The sequence below is a fragment of the Microtus pennsylvanicus genome, chromosome 8, assembly GCF_037038515.1.
Source record: "Microtus pennsylvanicus isolate mMicPen1 chromosome 8, mMicPen1.hap1, whole genome shotgun sequence".
NCBI lineage: Eukaryota > Metazoa > Chordata > Mammalia > Rodentia > Cricetidae > Microtus > Microtus pennsylvanicus.
This window is the reverse complement of record NC_134586.1, coordinates 25,803,257-25,822,508: the sequence shown is the minus strand read 5'-3', so window position 1 is coordinate 25,822,508 and position 19,252 is coordinate 25,803,257. Positions and strand designations below refer to the sequence as shown.

Below are 19,252 nucleotides of genomic sequence, written 5' to 3'. Positions count from 1 at the left end.
GCTATGCAGGTGGGACTTCTCAACAGTCCCACCTCTGAGGATGGATGGGTTCTGTGTGCGGTGTTCTGTGTGCAGTCCATGTGTTACTGAGCACCTGACATGTGGCCAGGGTGTGGGAGGAACAGAACAGTGGAATTTACACTTTACATGCCAGATGGCCTAGTGGCTGGGCAGCACAAAGAACATGCTGGCCAATGCTTTGCTTGGCATCTCATTGCTACATGTCACGATCATTGTCCAAGTGTCTTTTAGTGCTCATCTGTGTGAGCGTATGAAGGGGCAAGGGCCACGATGAATGAGTTCTTGTACAGAGAAGCCATTGGCTCTGAGCTGGAGTTTGAATCCCTGACTTGCCAGGTTCAGACTGGCTTTCATTACTTTGGCTTCTGTCTGTTCCTCTTAGCTCATGGTGACAATCAGAGGTCCAGTGCCTCACACTCCCTTCTCTGGCAAGTCTTTGCCCGTCTCTGGTGCCACCTGCCTTCTGCCATCTTTTATCAAATGAAAAGTCAGATCTTAGAGGTATGCTTCCCCACACCCAAAGATTGAGATAGGCTCCTCCCAAATGAACTGGTGGCCTCACGCTGACCCTTGGCCCTACTTGGGCACTTTTCTTTTTGCTGCTTACTGATGTCGTTGTCCTTTTAGCTGGAAAGGCAATGAGGTGTTTTGTCCTAGCACAAGCTGGCTACCCACCTTATAAGATATCAAGAAAGGCTGAGGGCCTGGGAATGTGGGTCTGGTCTAAGCCCTGCAACTGGCAATGCAGGAAAGCAAAGAGCCCTACCTTCCTGTAGCTGTCAGCAGGTGACAAGACACCCTGTCTCAGTTAGGGTTATTACTGCTGTGATGAAACACCCTGACCAAAAGGGGAGGCAAGGGTTTATTTGGCTAAGGTTTCCACATAAGCCTGGTCATCACTGAAGGAAATCAGGACAGGAACTCAAGCAGGGCAGGAGCCTGGAGGCAGGAACTGATGCAGAGGCCTTGGAGGGGAGCTGCTTATGAGCTTGCTTCCCCTGGATTGCTCAGCCTGCTCTCTTATAGAACCCAGGACCAGCAGCCCAGGGATGGGACCACCCACCATCCCTCCCCCACTAGTCACTAATTAAGACAATACTTTTAGCAGCGGTTCTCAGCCTGTGGGTTGTGACCCCTTCAGGGTTCGCATTTCAGATATCCTGCAAATACTTTCACTATATTCATAACAATGGTCAAATTACAGCAAAAAAACTATTTTTATGGTTGGGGTCATCACAACATGAGGAACTGTATTAGAGGGCTGCGGCATTAGGAAGGTTGAGAACCACTGCTCTATAGACGAGCCGACAACTGTGTTCAAATGGATAGAGGCATTTTTTCAGTTGCAGCTCCCTCCTCTCTAACGACTCTAGCTTGGGTCAAATTGACTCAAAACCGCCCGGCACACACACTGTGAACAACGTAGAAAGGAATATAGAAAGAAGAGGTATACATTGTCAGACCTGGCAGCAAGCACCTTTACCCGCTGGGTCATCTGCCTTTGTATTCCCTAAGATTATATTGATGTTAAAACATTAAAAAGAATGTCCGCATTATGTAAGATTCCAAAGTGCTGTGCAGGTCGTGAAGAGCCACCATTCACTGTTTCACATTTATGTTTCCATTTGCTATAATCCACCAGCCCTCATATTAATACCTGTGTTCTAGAGACCAGGAAAGTGATACGTGGGTACCAAACTATCACTCACCCAGGCCCGCACAGTTGATAACCACACAGTTGATACCCGCACAGTCAGAATCAAGCCAACGCTCTCTGACCTTGTTCCTGCGACTGTGTTCTTGGCTGCTTTCCTATGTGACTTTCTTCGAAGGTGTTCTTACCATTCCTCCAAGGCTGTGGCTCCGCCTGGGACAGCTCCCCAGGGATGGCTTATATTTTGAATCACCTGGCACACAGAGTCTTTCCCCAGGTGCTGTTGGCCACTCTTTAATGAGACTCTGAAGACAAGGAGTGGGCAGTCCACAGTGGGAGTGTGGGAGGTGAGGTTGCCTCGAGGAAGGCTACTATGTAGGAGAATGTGTGGCTCGCAGGACTCTACCCTAGAGCCTTCTGGCCACCTTACTCTGATCCTGTTATCTTTGGTCATGCCAATGTTGGCTGATGAACTTCCTCCTTCCTCCCTGGGGTTCATGGGTAGAAAACTGTGTGGAGTTCCAGAAGACCAATGGCTCCCTGAATGTGACGTCTGAGAATGCCACTTCCCCTGTCATCGAGTTCTGGGAGTAAGTGAGACCTCTCTCTTCCTTTGGGATGTGACTCTGCATTCAAAAGAGGGACCTGGGCTGGGGACTTCCCTGGGCAGCACCAATGTGGCTTAGCTCTGTAGTACCTTTACTATGGTTAATGCAGGATTGTTCTTAGACGAACTTTGTAATTCTCGTGTTAGAGAGTGTGTACCTATACTAACCGCCCTCCCCTCTGGCTGAAGGTACTGCACCTCATCCAGACCCTACCCCAAATGTCATTCACCCAAGTCTTGATCCCTGACATCAAGCATTCTCAGATGGATGAGAAAGTTTATGCTACTTCCCTTCCCTCAGGCTCAGTGAACCTTCCAAGAAAACTGAACTGGGTACAGTGTGTGTTCGCCACACTTTAGGTGTGTCTCCATCTCTGTGAAAAAGAGCATCACAGGCCTTTAGACAGGAGCTTGGAGGTGTCACTCTCCTGCCCACATATGTACCCTCAGGGTTGGGGTGGTTGTTTAGCATGCTTATGACCGTGGGTTCTATCCCCGATACAGAAAAGAAAACCCCACAAAATCAATAAAAAACAATAACACAGAAGGGAGGGAGAAGGAAGGAAGGAAATCCAAGCAAAAGGCCAGGGTACACCTTCTCTCTTAGGAGGCGAGTCCTGAAGCTCTCAGATGGCATCCAGCACCTGGGGTCCCTGCGCTGGGAACTGGTCCTGTGCCTCTTGCTCGCCTGGATCATCTGCTACTTCTGCATCTGGAAGGGGGTCAAGTCCACGGGCAAGGTTTGTGCTGGCAAGTTCCTTCTCCCTCCCATCCCAGGACAGCCTGCCTTCCGTAGGGACTGTCACCCTTGGTTTATCCTAGTCAAGACAGGAGGGAATGACAATAGCAATTTATGTGGCTTCCTGCCTTGATTCTGTGCCTCTGATGGGTTTCACCCGTGTACTCCTGGGGGATGAATGGAAGGAGAGAGGGAGGAGAGGCAGCACCCATTAGGAATCAGTGGGTGTGAGCACCTTGCAAATCTAACAGAGTTTCATAAGAGTTCAGTGCACAGAGAATGCTGTTAGACCACACACCTCTGATGATTCTCAGCCAATTCAAAGATTTTGGCCCGTTCTTTGCCCTAGAGGCTGAAGTGGAGAGGGTGTGTGTGTGCGTGCACACGGGCATGCATGCACACAAGCATGCGCTTGCATCCTGAGCTCTTCTGAATTCCCACCCTGGAGGCCTCTCATATGTCTTCCTTCCTAATCTGACCCCCTCCACCACCAGAAGGGATCACATGACACAGACATTTGCATGCCAGACCTAGGTGCTGTCTTTCTGAGCATTTGTGTGGGCAAAGGCTTGTGTTCACACAGCCACTCCATAAATACTGAATGGCGAGAAGGGTGGGGCTGGAGGGAAGGAGAGGGGAGCTGTGGTCCAAGGTTTGGAGAGACGGGACTGAACAGCTGCGAGGCTGAGGGGGGAGCAGGAGGGGAAACTCCCTTGGCCTTGGCTGTGGGCTGGGAGCTCCTGTATCATACCCCTTCCCCCTATTAGGGAGTTCCAGTGCGCTCTAGTCCAGGGCACTTAACTTACTCCGTTCTTGCTTCTCCTCTGCGTTGGCCAGGTGGTGTACTTCACGGCCACATTCCCTTACCTCATGCTGGCGGTCCTTTTGATCCGAGGAGTGACCCTGCCTGGGGCAGCCCAAGGAATTCAGTTTTACCTGTACCCCAACATCACACGTCTGTGGGACCCCCAGGTGAGAAGCAACTACAGGGCCACCACATGGCTTTGGGGGTCCTTGAGCTATACTGAGTACCTCAGCTCCCCGATGGCCCCCCAAGTATCTGTGATGACTGTGGTTAGCACGGTGGGACTGGGAGTGCTCCCTTCTGCAGATGTGTGTCCACATGGAGTACCTCAGACGACGGTGGTTAGCATGGCAGGAGTGGGCGTGCTCCCTTCTGCAAATGTGGGCCAGCAATTGCTTGTGGTCATACAATGCCTGCCACTGTTTGTTCTTGCTCTACAGCTGCCCAGAGGACTTGGGACCCTGGCAATCATACTTAGGGACTACAAATACCACTCAGCACTGTTCCTGGCAGGCTGCCCCCCTCTCGCCACCTCAGCCTGCCACCCTCTGCCCTATGGTGCCCTCTCTCTGGCCAAGTGAGCTGACTCTCTAGTCTCTGCTTCCTGCTCCTCCCACAGCAGCTGGGCTGGTGTCAAATTTCCTGTCAGTTGTCTCTTTTCATTGGGCCTCCCTTTGAGGTGTCCATGCTCTCTCACTCCACTGCCTACAGTTTCTCCGTGTCTGGGGTTGTGTTGCTTTATAGTGAGGGAGTACAAGGTGGCTCGATTGTGAACGCCTGCTTCTGACAGGTGTCCTCTTGGCAGTCATTTTGAAGGCCAGTCAAGCAGCAGGGATGTCATGGCTGCTACCCAGGGTTACATGCTGCTGGACTCAGAGGGGAGAGTGTATCTAGGTCAGCGATATTCCTCTCGATTTTGGGGGATTCTGTATCAACCCAAGGACCGCCAGGGGACTTGAGGACAAGTGGTTCCCCACAACCAAAGGACTGTCGGATGGCCTTGCATGGCACAAGTCCAATCTGTGAAGTTGTTGGGAGTTAGAAAGGCAAGGAACGGTCACAGTGCTCCCAAGTCCCCGCTGGCAGGAAGCAATAGTTCTCCTTTGGGCGGAATTGGGGTTGATCCAAAGCTGAGCCCTTCGCAAGTCTTCAACTTCATCTGGGGGAATTACAAGTCTTTTCTGGGTAGCCTGGCTCCCAGCAGCCAGGCCAGACCCAGCCAGAATCTCCTCACAAAGCAGCCTTGGTCTTGAGTCTTCCTGAGGGTTGTGAGCCTGGCCTTCTCCTCTCTGGGTTCTTACAAACCCCAGAGATACAGGCTACTATCAAACAGTCACATGAGGGCACCGGGACTTGGTCAGGCTATGGAACTAAGTTATAGGTCCGGATGCTGTTGAAGCTTCCAGGATTCTGGAGCTTGGCCAGCAAAGCTGTTTCACCACGCAGAGAGGAGGACCGTGGGCCCAGGCATATGCAGTATTTAAGTGGTGTTTCTGTTCTGTGATTTGGAAGCCTTTTGTCCTTCCCTGGAAACAGAGGGTTGTGATGGACAGTGGACAGTAAGCGGGCTGCTCTCGGGCAGCGGCGTCGGCAGGCTAGGTAAAGGCAGGCTTGGAACCAGCTTGCAGAAGGGGCCCTCGGGGTTCTAGAACAACAAGTAGTCTGAAAGACGGAAGGAGCCCAATATTGGTAGCTCTGTCCTAATCAGCCATTTGTAGCCAGCAACTGACATGTCCCTGGCACTATTAAGAGGTTTCCATGTCTTATTTCAGCTAGACCTCAGGGCGTATTAACGAGACAGTTTGCCTTTATAGGTAGAGAGACAGGTCTAGAGGCCCTTAAGGTTTTGTGGTATTGGGCATGACTGCAGGGTGTCATGCGTGCCAGGCCAGCTCTCAACCCCAGGGGTTTAAGACTGTCTGTCTCCGCATCTGCAGCTGGAAACAGGTCTGGATGACAACCCTACAGACTCTTCTGGAAGGCAAGGAGGCAAGGTGTCTGTTCACCACGGCTTCTTCTGCAACTCCCTCACTGCAAACTGTACCGGGCTGCATTCTGTGCCAGGCCCATGCTAGGAGCAGTGTACGGTACATAGTCCCCAGAAGTCATGAGCATGGGCCAGGCAAGCTTCAGCTCCGGGGTTTAATGAAGTTGTATCTGCCTCAGAGAGAAAGGCTTACTGGACCCCGAGCTCCTGCTGCCATCCGTCCAATCCCCAGGCAACTGTAGGCTACACAGGGAATGCGTAGCTGTGGGCAGGTAGCAGGTTCAAGGGCAGCGGGGTTGTAGTCCCGTGTTGAAGGTAGGTGGTTGTCACCCGTGAGCTGAGTAGAGCCTGCAGGGTGGGACATCCTGCTAGGCCCTAATTGAATGTAGTTGGCACTCCTTGGGGAGTGTGATAATCCCAACTGGTGTTTGCCTGGCACTTGAGAAAGGTACAGAATCCCCACTAGGTAACACAAAGACTAAAGGCATCTCTCCCGCCATGAGCAGAGGCGGGGAGCCAGGGGAGACTGCTGGGTTCCTCTCTCATTTCCGCCCCTCTGCCAGGCTTGCTGTGAGCTGGCTGGGTTCCTGCCTTTCCCAGGCTCCAGGGCTCCTGCTGAGAACTGGCTCTTAGCAACACAGCACCTGCTTTCCTCACACCACGCGCCTGTCCCTCATTGCCACCTCTTGTTCTACTGAGCTTCAGATGATGAGTAAGGGCAGGGAGTGGGGGGAGTGGGGGCAGATTGTCTGAAGAGCCCTGTGGAAACTGTAAAACCCCTACGTGTTGCAATTCTCATGAAGTAGGGTGTTTAACCGTGGATCAAAACTAATTCTTTTTTTTTTTTTTTTTGACAGAGTTTCTCTGTGTTGCCCTGGCTGTCCTGGAACTCGCACTACACACCAATCGGACCTTGAACTCACAGAGCTCCGCCTGCCTCTGCCACCCAAGCCCTGGGATTAAAGGCGTGCGCCACCACCGCCCACTGAAACTAGGTCTTAATTTTGGTGTTGTCTATTGGGAGCTGAAACGAGAGCTGCTCACAAGGGCTTATCTCTGGACAGGCATGGGGCTCAGGGCCTGGCATGGGTGAATTGTTCTAATCACCAAACACATCCTGAGTTAGATATTGCCCTCATTCTATAGATGGAGATGTGAAAGCTTAGAAATTGAAGACTCATTGAGAAGCAGAAGCTAGTACGTGAGAGGGGTAGGTTTGGTCCTGAGTACTCAATTAAACAGGGATTCACAAAACCCAGGCTGGTCTGGAACTTGCTTTGTAGCTTGGGATGCCCTTGAATTCTTAATCCTTCTGTCTCTACTTCTCAAATCCTAACATTACAAGGCATGAGCCATCATGACCATCTTAAAGCTTATTTGAGTTCTAAGGACAATTTTTTTTATTACTTTAGGGTAGAGAATTATTAATATTTATTTATGTATTAGGCATTTTGTATCATTGTTTTATTTGTTATAGGACTGTTTTTTTTTTTTAATGAGAACAGTACGGTTCAAAGAGGTTAAATCAAGTACCGGTAATGGTTAGAAGTGGGGCTGGAGCCTAGGTCTGTTTGACCATGACTGTTTGACATTTCACCATTGACAGCCATTGCCCTTCTAAGAATAGCAGGCATTTATCCACAAATACGGACTTTGAAGACACCATTCCTGGATCTGTTCTCTTCCTCTCTCCCCCAAAGGCCTCTTTTTGCCCACACTCCACTAAGTGTTTTTCATACTTTTTTTTTTTTCTGGGTCAATCTTCTAGACCAGCAGGAGACACATCAGAGTTCTGAAACCCAGGGGGCATGGAGTGATGAGGCAGTGGGTCGCCTGTGGTGGGAAACAGAACAGCTTGCTGTGTGTTCCTGAAGCCTCCCCCACCACCCCATCCTGTTCCATTCCCCTAACCCAGCAGGCGTGATGATCTGCAGCTGCACAGAGCTCGCTCTGCCAAGTTCACAGCCAGAGGCCTTCTGTCAAAGGCCGCATCTGACCCTTGAGCTTTGAACTCTCGCCCTCCTGGGTGGCAGTTTCTCTGTTCTCATTGACCTCTCTCCTGCCATGGCCCATTCTGCTCCCCTGTCCCCAACTCCCGCCAGGGGAGGCAAGCAGCCAAGTCATGGTTTCTCTTAAGACTTCTTCCCAAGTCCAAGTTCACAAACATGCATAGTCACAGGATGGGGCCACCACCTGCCTAGGGGCCATCACAGTGTCTCTGTAGGCACAGAGGGGGTGTCCTTTTAACACAGGGCCAACGCACTATGAGGCGGGGCAAAAGTTCAAGGCTAGTGAGGCTTTCAGGCTGTACAGCTAAGGCCTGGATGTCCTATTTGGGAGAAAGCAGCTGACATCATGACAACTGTGCCATGAACTCAGCCCTCTCACCTCCAGCCCAAGGACACCCTCTCTGTCCAGACTCGGTGTGTTCCGTGCTTCAATGTCCTGCTGGTTAAGTGGCTCAGACCCTATGGGGTCAGGAATGAATAAAACAGAGCAACATGGGAGGTCACTGTGTTCCCTGAGACAATCAGAACACTTTTAGGAGGGGACCTGGAACGTCTTGAAGGAAAAGTCACCTGGGTGGCATCACTATCATGTCCTTGCCGTCCCCTTAGCACCACCCTCTGCTTGCCCAGCAAATGGAGTTTGCACCCCCACTACTTTCCCCCATCGCAATCTCCCCTCTTGGTTACCTGGTGCCTTCTACCCGTGTGCTGTTGTCTGGTGACTTCTACCCCTGTGCTGTTGTCTGGTGCCTTCTACCCCTGTGCTGTTGTCTGGTGACTTCTAGCTCTTCCCCCAACCTTGACTAAGCTTCCACTGTGGCTGGCTTTTTTCCTGGGGGAAGTGCTCAGTGAGCAGAGAGGACAGACGGCTGCAGACATTCTCCCCTTCTCTGCCATCTCTCTCTTTGGTCCCTATGTCTGTAGGGGCAGAACTACAGTAAGAGGAGGGGTAACTGGCCTGCATCTGAGGCCTTTTCTCAAGGACTCTGTCTGTGAGTGATCCTGTAGTTCGCTGTTAGTATCACCAGGGAGCTTGCGAAAGTTCTGGGTTCTCCTCCAGCCTGTGAGGCTCAGGGTCTCCGCAGTGAATATTGGCTGAGGAGCAGACGTGGTTGTAGGTGGTCAGCTAGCTGCCCTTGGGTCCCCTAGATGCCCATCGTGGAGAGGAAGATTGGCACTTGAGTAGGAGGAGCAAGTGGGGGGGTGAGTGTAGAGCAGGGAGCCCCAGGGTGGTGGCTATGGTGAAGGAATTAGGGAGGGGGGCAGGAAGGAGCTGGGGAGCTGTGGGGCAAGCAGGGGCACTGGAGGTTGTTATCTACGGAAGGAAATGAGGGGAGGTAAGAGGGCTATGGCCTCCGGAGCCTACCTCCCGCAACCCTGAAGAATGGCTTAGCCCTGAGACTTGATGGGATATTATTTTAGCTGTTCGATTGAAACCACAACATGCAAGGCTGGGTCAGGCAGCTGAGATAACAGTGACAGCCACACTGAGGTTTAGATGGGAGTGTTTTTGCTTTCCACTTCATCCTCTGGACACCCGTGAGCGGAGGACTATTCTCTTCACTTTTAAGACATAAAGGATTGTGGAACAAAGCTACGGGCTTGAAGTGCTTTTGATATTATGGACCCACGGCCCTAGAAATGCCTTCACCACTGGTCACACTGCTATTAGACTTGAGATAGGAGGGCACGGGGCAGAGCCAAGGGCTTTGTATTCATGGCTGAATTCCTGATACCAAGTTCTAGATCAGGAGCTCGAATCTTCCCCGCCATGCCTCTGCTAGTCTTCTTTGAATGCTCAACATCTGTTCGGTCCTGTGGCATCCCCAAGAAACTCTATTTAAGGGCCAAAGATGAAGAGCCAGTGTGCGAGTAGTGGGAAGAGGTCTGCCACCACCGCTGGCAGAGCCTGGAGCATGCCCTCATGCTCACGTGGGCATGACTCCCATGGGCTTCCGTACTGTTCAGCTTCCTCCTTTCCCTCGTGTAGGTGTGGATGGATGCAGGCACCCAGATCTTCTTCTCCTTTGCCATCTGCCTGGGGTGCCTGACAGCCCTGGGCAGCTACAACAAGTACCACAACAACTGCTACAGGTGACTCTCCCATCTCTTGGCATCCCAGGTTAGGGTGGACTGACTAGACAATGCCATTGGTCCATCTGTATCCTACCCTGGTACCCCAAGCCAAGGAAAAGCCACAGAAGCTGGCGGTAGCTGTGCAAAGCATTGCTTTTCAGAGGGTAGGCTAGCTGTGATTGGCCGGAAGACTCTATCAGGCGCCCAACCTTTCCTGGATTAAGAGGCCCACAGGTTCAAGAGCGCTATGCCAGTGATGATAGTAACTGCTGATGTCGCCCGATAGTGACCTGGTCTTGGTGATTCTACCTGGCAAATGTGTCCTTACACATTCTAGCTTCACTATCTGGGCCTGCCTCCCAGACAGTCCTTGCTGTATGATCTCTGTCTCATGCTGACCTGGTTCATACTCAAGAGTTTCAGCCAGTCTTAATATTATCTGAAATATTGACAAAATTTCTATTGTGCATCTCAAGATCAAATTGGGATGTCTAAGATTCTTTGTTATCTATGTCCGGAGCCCATGGGCTCATATCAGAGTGGCCGTGTCCCTAGATGTAGGAGCAGTGTGTCGGGGAGGAGGTGATGGAGCGGCTGGAATGTTTAGTGTTTTCCTTCCACGTGGTGTCATTCTTTCAGGACCACCATGGTTCATTCCACATATGAGTTAGCTAGTCAGGGGTCAAAGGGCTGGAGGAGGGGTGCCCTTGACCAGTCTGAATTCTGCCAGGGAGCCCCATCCTTGGCCTCTTCAGCTGTAGGAGAGGCTGTATTCCCTGGGGTTTCTGTTAGCTCCTAGACAGAAAGCCCAGGCTTCTGGCAGTTCTCTCCTGACCTAACCGGATGCCTCCTTCTGCTACCGGCACCCCACAGGGACTGTATCGCCCTTTGCGTCCTCAACAGCAGCACCAGCTTCGTGGCCGGGTTTGCCATCTTCTCCATCCTGGGCTTCATGTCTCAGGAGCAGGGCGTGCCCATCTCCGAGGTTGCTGAGTCAGGTGAGTGTCCTGGGGAGGTTGAAGACAGGTTCACCCTTGGCAACCAGGATCTGGAGTTAATGCTGAAAAAAGTTCCCGATTTTGGAGCATTTCAAATTTTCTGACTAGGGAAACCTAACTGTATGGGTCCGTATAAATGTTCCCAAATCAAAACCAAACCAAAACAAAAAAACAAAACCAAAAACTAAAAACCAAAAAAACCCTCCCAAGCATTTTCGATAAAGAACATTGAAGCAGTATATGGCACATGCTATGTAGAGCGTCTGGCTTGTACCATGAGGTGTAAACTATGTTAGACTGATACCAATACTGCCCTGGCTGTTCTAGAGTGGGAACTAGGTCCAAGGTCACGGAGTACCCTTGGCTTTTCAGAGGAAGTTTCCTATGGTTTATCCAGGCTTTGGCAGGGGAATTAGTTCTTGCCATTGGAATAACTTAAGGGAGAGGTTATTTAACAGTAGATGTGTCAGCGGGTTCTTTTGCTTCTGGGTCACTCATGATGGGCACAGAAAAGTCTTCAGGGTAGCCACAGTGAATTGCAGGTTCAGACCAAATCCAGCTTGAGCGTTTCCTTTACTATGGTTGTCAGCACAGCAAAGCAACCATCCTCCCCTGCTCTGGATCGCAGCAGTCCCCTCCCATCTTCTCTTACTTTCCTTCAGGTCAGCTTCACGAATTTGTTTGGCCTGCCAGCCCCTGGATCTCATTCTTAGCTTGCGACCCTTGGTTTGAGGCAGTAGATCTGGGCATCTAGAGCCCTTGCTAGACCCGAGTTTCTTCATTGCCAGGGTCTCTAGCCTCTCTTCTTGCTGTAATAGAGGGGGTTGTGCCAGAGGCACTGGGGACCAAGTGGATGTTTGGATGGCTTGTGTCAGTACGTGCTAGTGATGACAACTTTGGGGGCAGTTTCTTCCAGCTCTGTTATTCCATGGCCCCATCCTGGGAGGCCCTGGAGTTGCAGAGGCCTGGAGCTGGCTCAGGCTCTGGGCTGTGTTCCTCTGCTCCTGCCGTAGGCCCTGGCCTGGCTTTCATCGCCTACCCTCGAGCTGTGGTGATGTTGCCCTTTTCACCGTTGTGGGCCTGCTGTTTCTTCTTCATGGTTGTTCTCCTGGGACTGGATAGCCAGGTATTAGAGGCGGTCTCTCCGAGTCTGAGGGAGGACTGGGTGTGGAGGGCAGTGGTTGGGTTTGCACCCTGTGAGACCTTGAAGAGTTGGGGACTGGGTGGATGTGCCAGGTGGATACCTTTTTAGGGACCTGGAGGAGCTTTCAGGGTGGCGTTACCTCACACTCACATACAGGGATATCTGCTCTGGGGGCTGGAGTGGGAGGCTGCTGGTCAGAAGGAAGCTGGAGCTGGCTGGTGGGGCTTGCTCTGGGGTTCCCTTTTCCCCTACTTTCTCTTATCCTCTCTTCAGTTTGTGTGCGTAGAAAGCCTGGTGACAGCGCTGGTGGACATGTATCCCAGGGTGTTCCGTAGGAAGAACCGAAGGGAGATCCTCATCCTTATCGTTTCTGTCACCTCCTTTTTCATCGGGCTGATCATGCTCACAGAGGTGAGAGGCTGGGAGTCTGGATGGGGACCTGACTGGGAACCAAACGGGAAGGACCACGGGGTTGGCCTCCCGGCTGTGGGAGCACCACTTCCCTCTTTAGCTCCCACAGAATGAGCGGTTGAGGGGTAACTTGGCTCTAGGGTAACAGAACATATGGGAGAATAGATGGGAAATCTAACATTGGAAAAGCTGGCTCTCTGCTGGGATCCCATGCTTCCACAGGGATGAACTCAAAGGGAAGGGAGTACCCTGGGGACGGGTGGCCTCCGTCAGTGTCACAGGCTCGAGGAATCCAGTGATGGCTATCCTTCCTCAAAAGACTAGATCCACTGTCTGGAGCTTTCGGGTCTAACCCTGGACAGCCTCAGGAACAAGAATAATAGCTCTCTGATGCTCTTCATCTTCCATCCAAAAACAATGCTAAGAAATGGAGATTGCTTCTGACTTCTGGGGCTTGGGAGCTTAAAGCTCTCTTGTCTTATGCTACTGTCTGTGGGCCTCACCCCCTCTGTCGTATGGGGTACAGGGGCCATAGGGGTCGGCCCTTCTGCGTCCTCTCAATGATCGTCTCCCACGCAGGGCGGCATGTACGTGTTTCAACTCTTCGACTACTATGCAGCCAGCGGCATGTGCCTTCTCTTCGTGGCCATCTTTGAATCTTTCTGTGTGGCTTGGGTTTATGGTGAGTAGCTTCTGCCCTGGGCCCGGAGCTTGGCACACGCTTCCATGCCATCACTCTCCAAGGGAGACAGCTGCTGCTCATACTCACTTTTCCTGTCTGTCACAGCTAAAGGGTTCACATCCTGTCTTGCCCAAATCCTTTAACCCTTTCCTTTCCCTGATGGTGTGTGTGTATGCCCATGAATCCTAGCCAGCTGCTTTCTCCCAGCCATGGCTCCAAAGGCAGCCTTGTCACTCTGTTTGTCTATGCCCATCCTAGCCTGTTTGTCTCTCACAGCCTGAAATGCATCTTCTGTCCTTCTTCCTCCCCCCTGACAGGAGCCAGCCGCTTCTATGACAACGTTGAGGATATGATTGGATACAAGCCATGGCCTCTTATCAAATATTGTTGGCTCTTTTTCACCCCAGCTGTGTGCATGGTAACAGAATTCTCACGGGGTAAAGGCAGGGGGCAGGTTGGAGGGACATTGTGGTTGCAGCGGAGTGGAGGCCCATGGTTCCCTTGGCCTTGGACACCATCTTAGATTTTTGTTCATCCTCTCACTAGATGAGTTAGGAAGAGGAATCCCTCCTTCCCCTTCACAGAGGCTTCTCCTCGCCACAGAGGCATTAATCGAGGTTCAATGCTGTCAGATGAGCTGACCATTAGCCCAGTGTGAGGCTGATGCCCCAGACAGGACTGGAATGCAATGCTAGGTGCTCAGAATCTTGCTCATGAGCACAGCCACGGGTCCCCATAGTGCTCACCACACACATGCAGTCTCAGTGACACAAAGGTAAATGTCAGCTCTGTATCGCTTTATAGACAGGTGAGCACCCACACCATCTAGGATGGTTCAGTGAGCTAGGACGTGGCAGTTCCTGGGGCTCTTGTCGTGTGCCCGGCATGAACGAGAAGGGTAGAGGAAGACTGGAGTCCTCATGCCTATTCTTGGTGCAGGAGATGGCACAGAGTTAGGTCCTAATTAGAGCTGGCTAAGAGAGGGACTTAAGAGCCTGGCAGTGACAGGGGATGGACCTTGGAAATTGCTACCCAGGAGTGGACTTTGAGTAAAATGTGGGTGGGGCTTAGAGACTGACTGACCTAGATACGCAACAGCACAGCGTGCTGGGAGAACAAACCCTACCAGGCAGCCATGGTGGTGGGACAGGATGGGGGTGCCGATGGCACAGAGCCCCAGCACCAGCCTCTGTGTCTTCCACTGTTTTCCCTCCAGGCAACCTTCCTGTTCTCCCTGATCAAATATACACCCCTGACCTACAACAAGAAGTACACATACCCGTGGTGGGGGGATGCCCTGGGGTGGCTTCTCGCTCTGTCCTCCATGATCTGCATTCCTGCGTGGAGCATCTACAAGCTTAGGACTCTCAAGGGCCCACTCAGAGAGGTAGGCGGAAAGCAATGAGGGATAGAACCTCACTGGATGAGTTTGTCCTGGGTGGCAGGCGGGTGGCTTCCCATGGGCGCTGGTGTATAAAGGGCACCCCCCAGCCTGGTATGGGTGCCACGGTTCCAGAGAAGTAGTCCTTTGGGGTCCTAAGAAAGGGACACAGCTTAACAGCAAGACTTTTGCGTCTGTGACTGTGGGGTTGGCAGCTGGAAACAGGTTTACGACAGGGAAGGCAGGCAGACATTAGTAACCAGGGACACCGGCAGGCCCCCTTCCTCTACCGCCACAACTGTCTCCGCTGTCCTTTCAGAGGCTCCGCCAGCTCACGTGCCCAGCTGAAGACCTTCCCCAGAAGAACCAACCAGAACCTACCGCTCCTGCTACGCCTATGACATCCCTTCTCAGGCTCACAGAACTGGAGTCTACCTGCTAGGGCCAAGACTTTTGACATGCTTGTGAGCCTGGCTATGGATAGCTCGAGGAGCAGAGGGCAGAAGCCCCCTTGGTGCTGGGGGACACAAGACAAGAGGGGATATTTGGAAGCCTCCTTCTGAGCTGGGTACCTCCTGTCTCGACTCCCCTCTTCCAGGGTGGTCCACACATTGTAACATGTCCACATCGGTAACATACCTTTGAGGCAGCTTGGGAAGCCCAACAAGGGCTGGGGAGGTGAAAGCCCGGCTGGCCGCTGGGCCCTCTTCCCTCCGTGCCATTAAATCTGATTTCCTCCCACAACTGCCTGCCAGTAGGCCTGATTTCTGCCCTGTGTTTGTGCCTTGTCCCACCCCCCACCCCCCACCTTCATTGTGGAACTGTGGCTCTCAGGTCCTGCTTCCTGCTAACTCTCCGTCCTTACTGAGTTTTCCCTGAATCACACAGCAGGCATGGCTGCTATGCTGGGACAGGGGAGACAAATGATGGGGCTAGACCAATGTCCTCCATCACACACTCGGATTGAAGAAAGCTGCCAACTCTCTCCATGCTTCCCTAAGGTCTCATGTGGTCCAGCGTTGTCCTTCTCTCTGCTTCTCGCCACCGCTCCACCCTATTTCCATCATAGGACTAACAAGGGGAGATGGAGGGAAGGACAGAGGGGACCAGGCTCTGGTTACAAGATGGAAGAAGACAGACTGCTTACAGTTTTCCCCTGCCCACGTGACCCTTGCTGTGTCCCTACCCTGCTTCCCAACACTGTCAACTGTGTGTACCCATGGACTGAAGCAGGCTGAGAGCTGCCAGCTGGGCCTTTGCAGACCCAGACGGATGCAGAGGGGTCTTGCAGAAGAAGCCGTGCCCAGACTCTGCCAGCAGAGGGATCCACTTCCTTTCAGACAGCCTCGTTCTCAGCTAGCAAGAGGTTCTGAAACAGGGTACTGTCATTTCCAAATGTGACCACAAGGGGGTGGCACCGTCATGTGCTCAGCCCTGAGTGTCAGCGATGAATCCTTAAGGCTAGGTTTCAAGAGAATCTGGCAGAAGGCAGGCAAAGCTCTAGGATGTTGCCTGCAGGTGAAGCAAGATCGTAGGCGTGCCTTAGCAACCAGCCTCTAAGAGGATGTTGAGGGGCTCCTGATGCTGCTGTGTGCTGCCAACGTGAACTGAACGTGTATTTCTCCCCATGTAATGCAAGGTCTACCGGGGTCCTCTGGTGCTCTTTGACGTGGCTAAGTGTCCTGTGACTTCTCTGAGCTGTTCAGGCATTCCCGGAGGCTTCTCGGCTTTTGACATGTCACTTTCAAGGGAAATGTATTGAAGTCTTTTCCAGTTTGAGTTTCTGTCTTGTGTCTGAAAAATCTGTAGAAATTAGGGACAGTGGTCCTCCTGTGTGGGGACATGGATTCTTTCTTCTAGGTGCCTTGGACACAGGCTTGGTCATAGTCCTGCAGGTTTAATGTGCCCAAACCCAGGATTCTACTGTCTCTATTCTCCATCTACATGACCCTGTTTCTAGATGACTATAGCACTACGCTGTATTTACCACATGTATGGACAGAACCGGAATCCAATACATTTCCTTTTTTTGAGACAGGGTCTCACTATGTAGCCTTGGCTGGCCTGGAACTTGCTTTGTAGAGCAGGTTGGCCACTTGCCTCTGCCTCTGAGTGCTGGGATTAAAGGTGTGCACCACTGCCTGGACCAGAAGCAGTTTCCTGGACAAACAAACAAAGTGTGTTGAGAGGGAGTCACAGATGGTGACAACCTGGGTAGGCCATACTGACTGCCAGGGAACCTGGGTAGGCCATACTGCCAGGGAACCTGGGTAGGCCATTCTGTGTGTATGCTGTCTCTCTCTGTCACTTTGTTTGATCAAAGTTTTATAAATCCTCTGAGGAAATGAGGTGGTTCAGTGGTGGTGAGGTGAGACCCGCTCATGAGAGTCACAAATGGTGGGATTAATGCTATGAAAACCATGTGTTTTAGCCTAAGAACTAGGGAGCGGGTTCTGTCCCTGGCTTGTGCTCATCTCATGGCATGTCTTGATAGAAACTCCTTGGAATTCACGCTCATTTTTCAGATGTGAATAACACTATGTACTCTAACCCATGCAGGTCTATTCTGGGGCTCAAATGAAGTCAGGGACCCAACTGTTTTTTTAGTCCAGTTTTGGGGATGGGTGTGGGAGGACGACACTGGCTACCCACGCAGGGCTGGCAGGTGGAGGTGTGAGGAATGTGGCTGGTGTGGTCAGGGCTGGCCAACCAGCACTTTCATTTTTTTTTTGTTGTTCTGAGGCAGGATCTCAGCCTCAGCTCAGTGTGGCCTTGAACTCACAGAGATCCTCCTGCTTCAACTTCCCAAGTGCTGAGATTATAGGCATGAGTGACCAAACCTAGGTACAGTCAGGGTTGGGAACCGTGGTACTCGACTTTGGCTGGAGTGGGGGCAGAGGGGAGGTGAAGGGTGGAAACCTGTGTCAACCTGGCAGGACACAGACGGGATCCTGCAGGACACAGACGGGATCCTGCAGTTCACAGATGGGATCCAGCAGTTCACAGACAGGATCCTGCAGGACACAGACTGGATCCAGCAGTTCACAGACAGGATCCTGCAGGACACAGACTGGATCCAGCAGGACACAGACGGGATCCAGCAGGACACAGACTGGATCCAGCAGGACACAGACGGGATCCTGCAGGACACAGAAGTGGATCCAGCAGGACACAGACTGGATCCAGCAGGACACAGACTGGATCCAGCAGGACACTGAAGAAGAAAGCAGAACAGGAAGGGGAGGCGCCACAGTTAGAGAAAGCCAGTAGGCAGGAGCCTAGTCTTACGGGAAGTGATCTCTGAGAGCAGAAGGCAGAAGCCTAGGAGCTACTGGCACCTGATAAGATGCCCATGGCATCAGGGAGGCACTCACTAAGCACAAGCCCACTAGGCTGCCTGAAGACGTCAGCTGCCCAAGGCTCAGCCTCAAGCATGCGCACACAGACAGCCCCTGGTGAGCCTTAGACAAAGGGTTCACCCAGGCAGCCTTCTTCACAGAGGCTCAAAGTCTTCTTTGGACCTTAACTCTCATACTCAATAACTTTGGCAAACTTAGTTTGCCGAAACTCCAGTCCTCAGTTTCTCCTCTAAAATATGTTAACACGACTAGTTACCCCACAGCATCACCAGGCTCCAGCAGAGGCCGCCCCAGGAAGCACTTTGGTAAACCCTTCCATGTACTGTGTCTGTACTCCAACAGTGGCTACCCCAGGAGGTATTCAGGGCAGATTCTACCCTAAGTCTCAGGAAGAAGGATATGGATTTACTAGGCTAAGGGAAGTAAAGAAGAAGTAGCCCCAAACAGCCTGTGGTCCAATGTCCCTGCTCCGTACTGGGGTATTGTCCAGAAAAAGTGGGACTGGAGCCCTTCATATCCTGCTCAGACCCTGGTTCCAAGAGACCAGCATATGCTGTCCTAGCCAAGGGATGAATACGGTCATTTTCTCCTGCAGCTGCATCCTTCTCCTTCCCTCTTTCCCTTCTTCTCTCCCTCTCCCATCCACCCACCCAGCTAATACAGGCCATGGGGCTGCTCTGAGGTACATGCATCAGATGCTAAAACATCAGCAGAGACTCATGCGATGAGATTCCTGCCCATCAACTCTCAATGATCTGAGAAAGGAGCATGTGCTCGTGGGACCCAGAGGCACAGGTTCAGATCCCAGAGGCACAGGTTCAGATCCAGAGGCACAGGTTGCACCATGACAACTGAGCATGCCCGATAGGTGTGTGGGTTCTGGCAGGTCATGGCTTCTCCTTCCAGGGCCGGTCCCCAGCCCCACTTCTGGTTTCACTGAGGTAAAGGGGTTAAGAGATGGACTCACTCTGGTTCTTCTTGATGGGAAACAGAGGCCAGGGGGTGGGTGCCAGTGGAAAGTTACAGGCTGCCAGTCTCACTTCACACCCTCCGCTGCTAAGGAAGATCTAGCAGACAAAGGGGAAGTCCACACAGAGGGAAATTTCCCTTTCTCCCCACAACTTCCTCTGTTTCCATACCACCCAGCACCGAGGAAGCAACTCAGCTTTCCCAGAGGCCACTGGCCTTTTTACATCCACACTGTGAAGACACACACAGAGCCCTGTTTTGGAAAATCCTTCCCATCGTGGCTGAGGGGACATACATTCCCCATGTGGAATCACCTTTGACAGCTGCCAGGCTGTTGCAGATGAGCTCAATGCTGCCCAGAATCTGAGTGCCTGGATCCCAGAATCCCCATCAGATACTATAGCAAATAC

At 52.0% G+C, this 19,252-nt stretch overlaps 1 protein-coding gene across 1 annotated transcript in view; it reads left to right on the top strand.

Moving 5' to 3' along the window:
- Slc6a13 (solute carrier family 6 member 13) overlaps window positions 1–15,254 on the top strand; it is a 38,212-nt gene extending 22,958 nt beyond the window's left edge. The window contains exons 5-15 of the mRNA XM_075982885.1: window positions 2,181–2,265; window positions 2,890–3,022; window positions 3,859–3,993; window positions 9,813–9,916; window positions 10,772–10,896; window positions 11,910–12,022; window positions 12,314–12,451; window positions 13,031–13,133; window positions 13,451–13,551; window positions 14,350–14,520; window positions 14,834–15,254. Of these exons, the coding sequence (XP_075839000.1) occupies window positions 2,181–2,265; window positions 2,890–3,022; window positions 3,859–3,993; window positions 9,813–9,916; window positions 10,772–10,896; window positions 11,910–12,022; window positions 12,314–12,451; window positions 13,031–13,133; window positions 13,451–13,551; window positions 14,350–14,520; window positions 14,834–14,956 (1,331 nt within the window). The 3' untranslated portion in view covers window positions 14,957–15,254. The remainder of the gene's footprint in view (window positions 1–2,180; window positions 2,266–2,889; window positions 3,023–3,858; window positions 3,994–9,812; window positions 9,917–10,771; window positions 10,897–11,909; window positions 12,023–12,313; window positions 12,452–13,030; window positions 13,134–13,450; window positions 13,552–14,349; window positions 14,521–14,833) is intronic.
- Window positions 15,255–19,252: the final 3,998 nt, after the last annotated feature.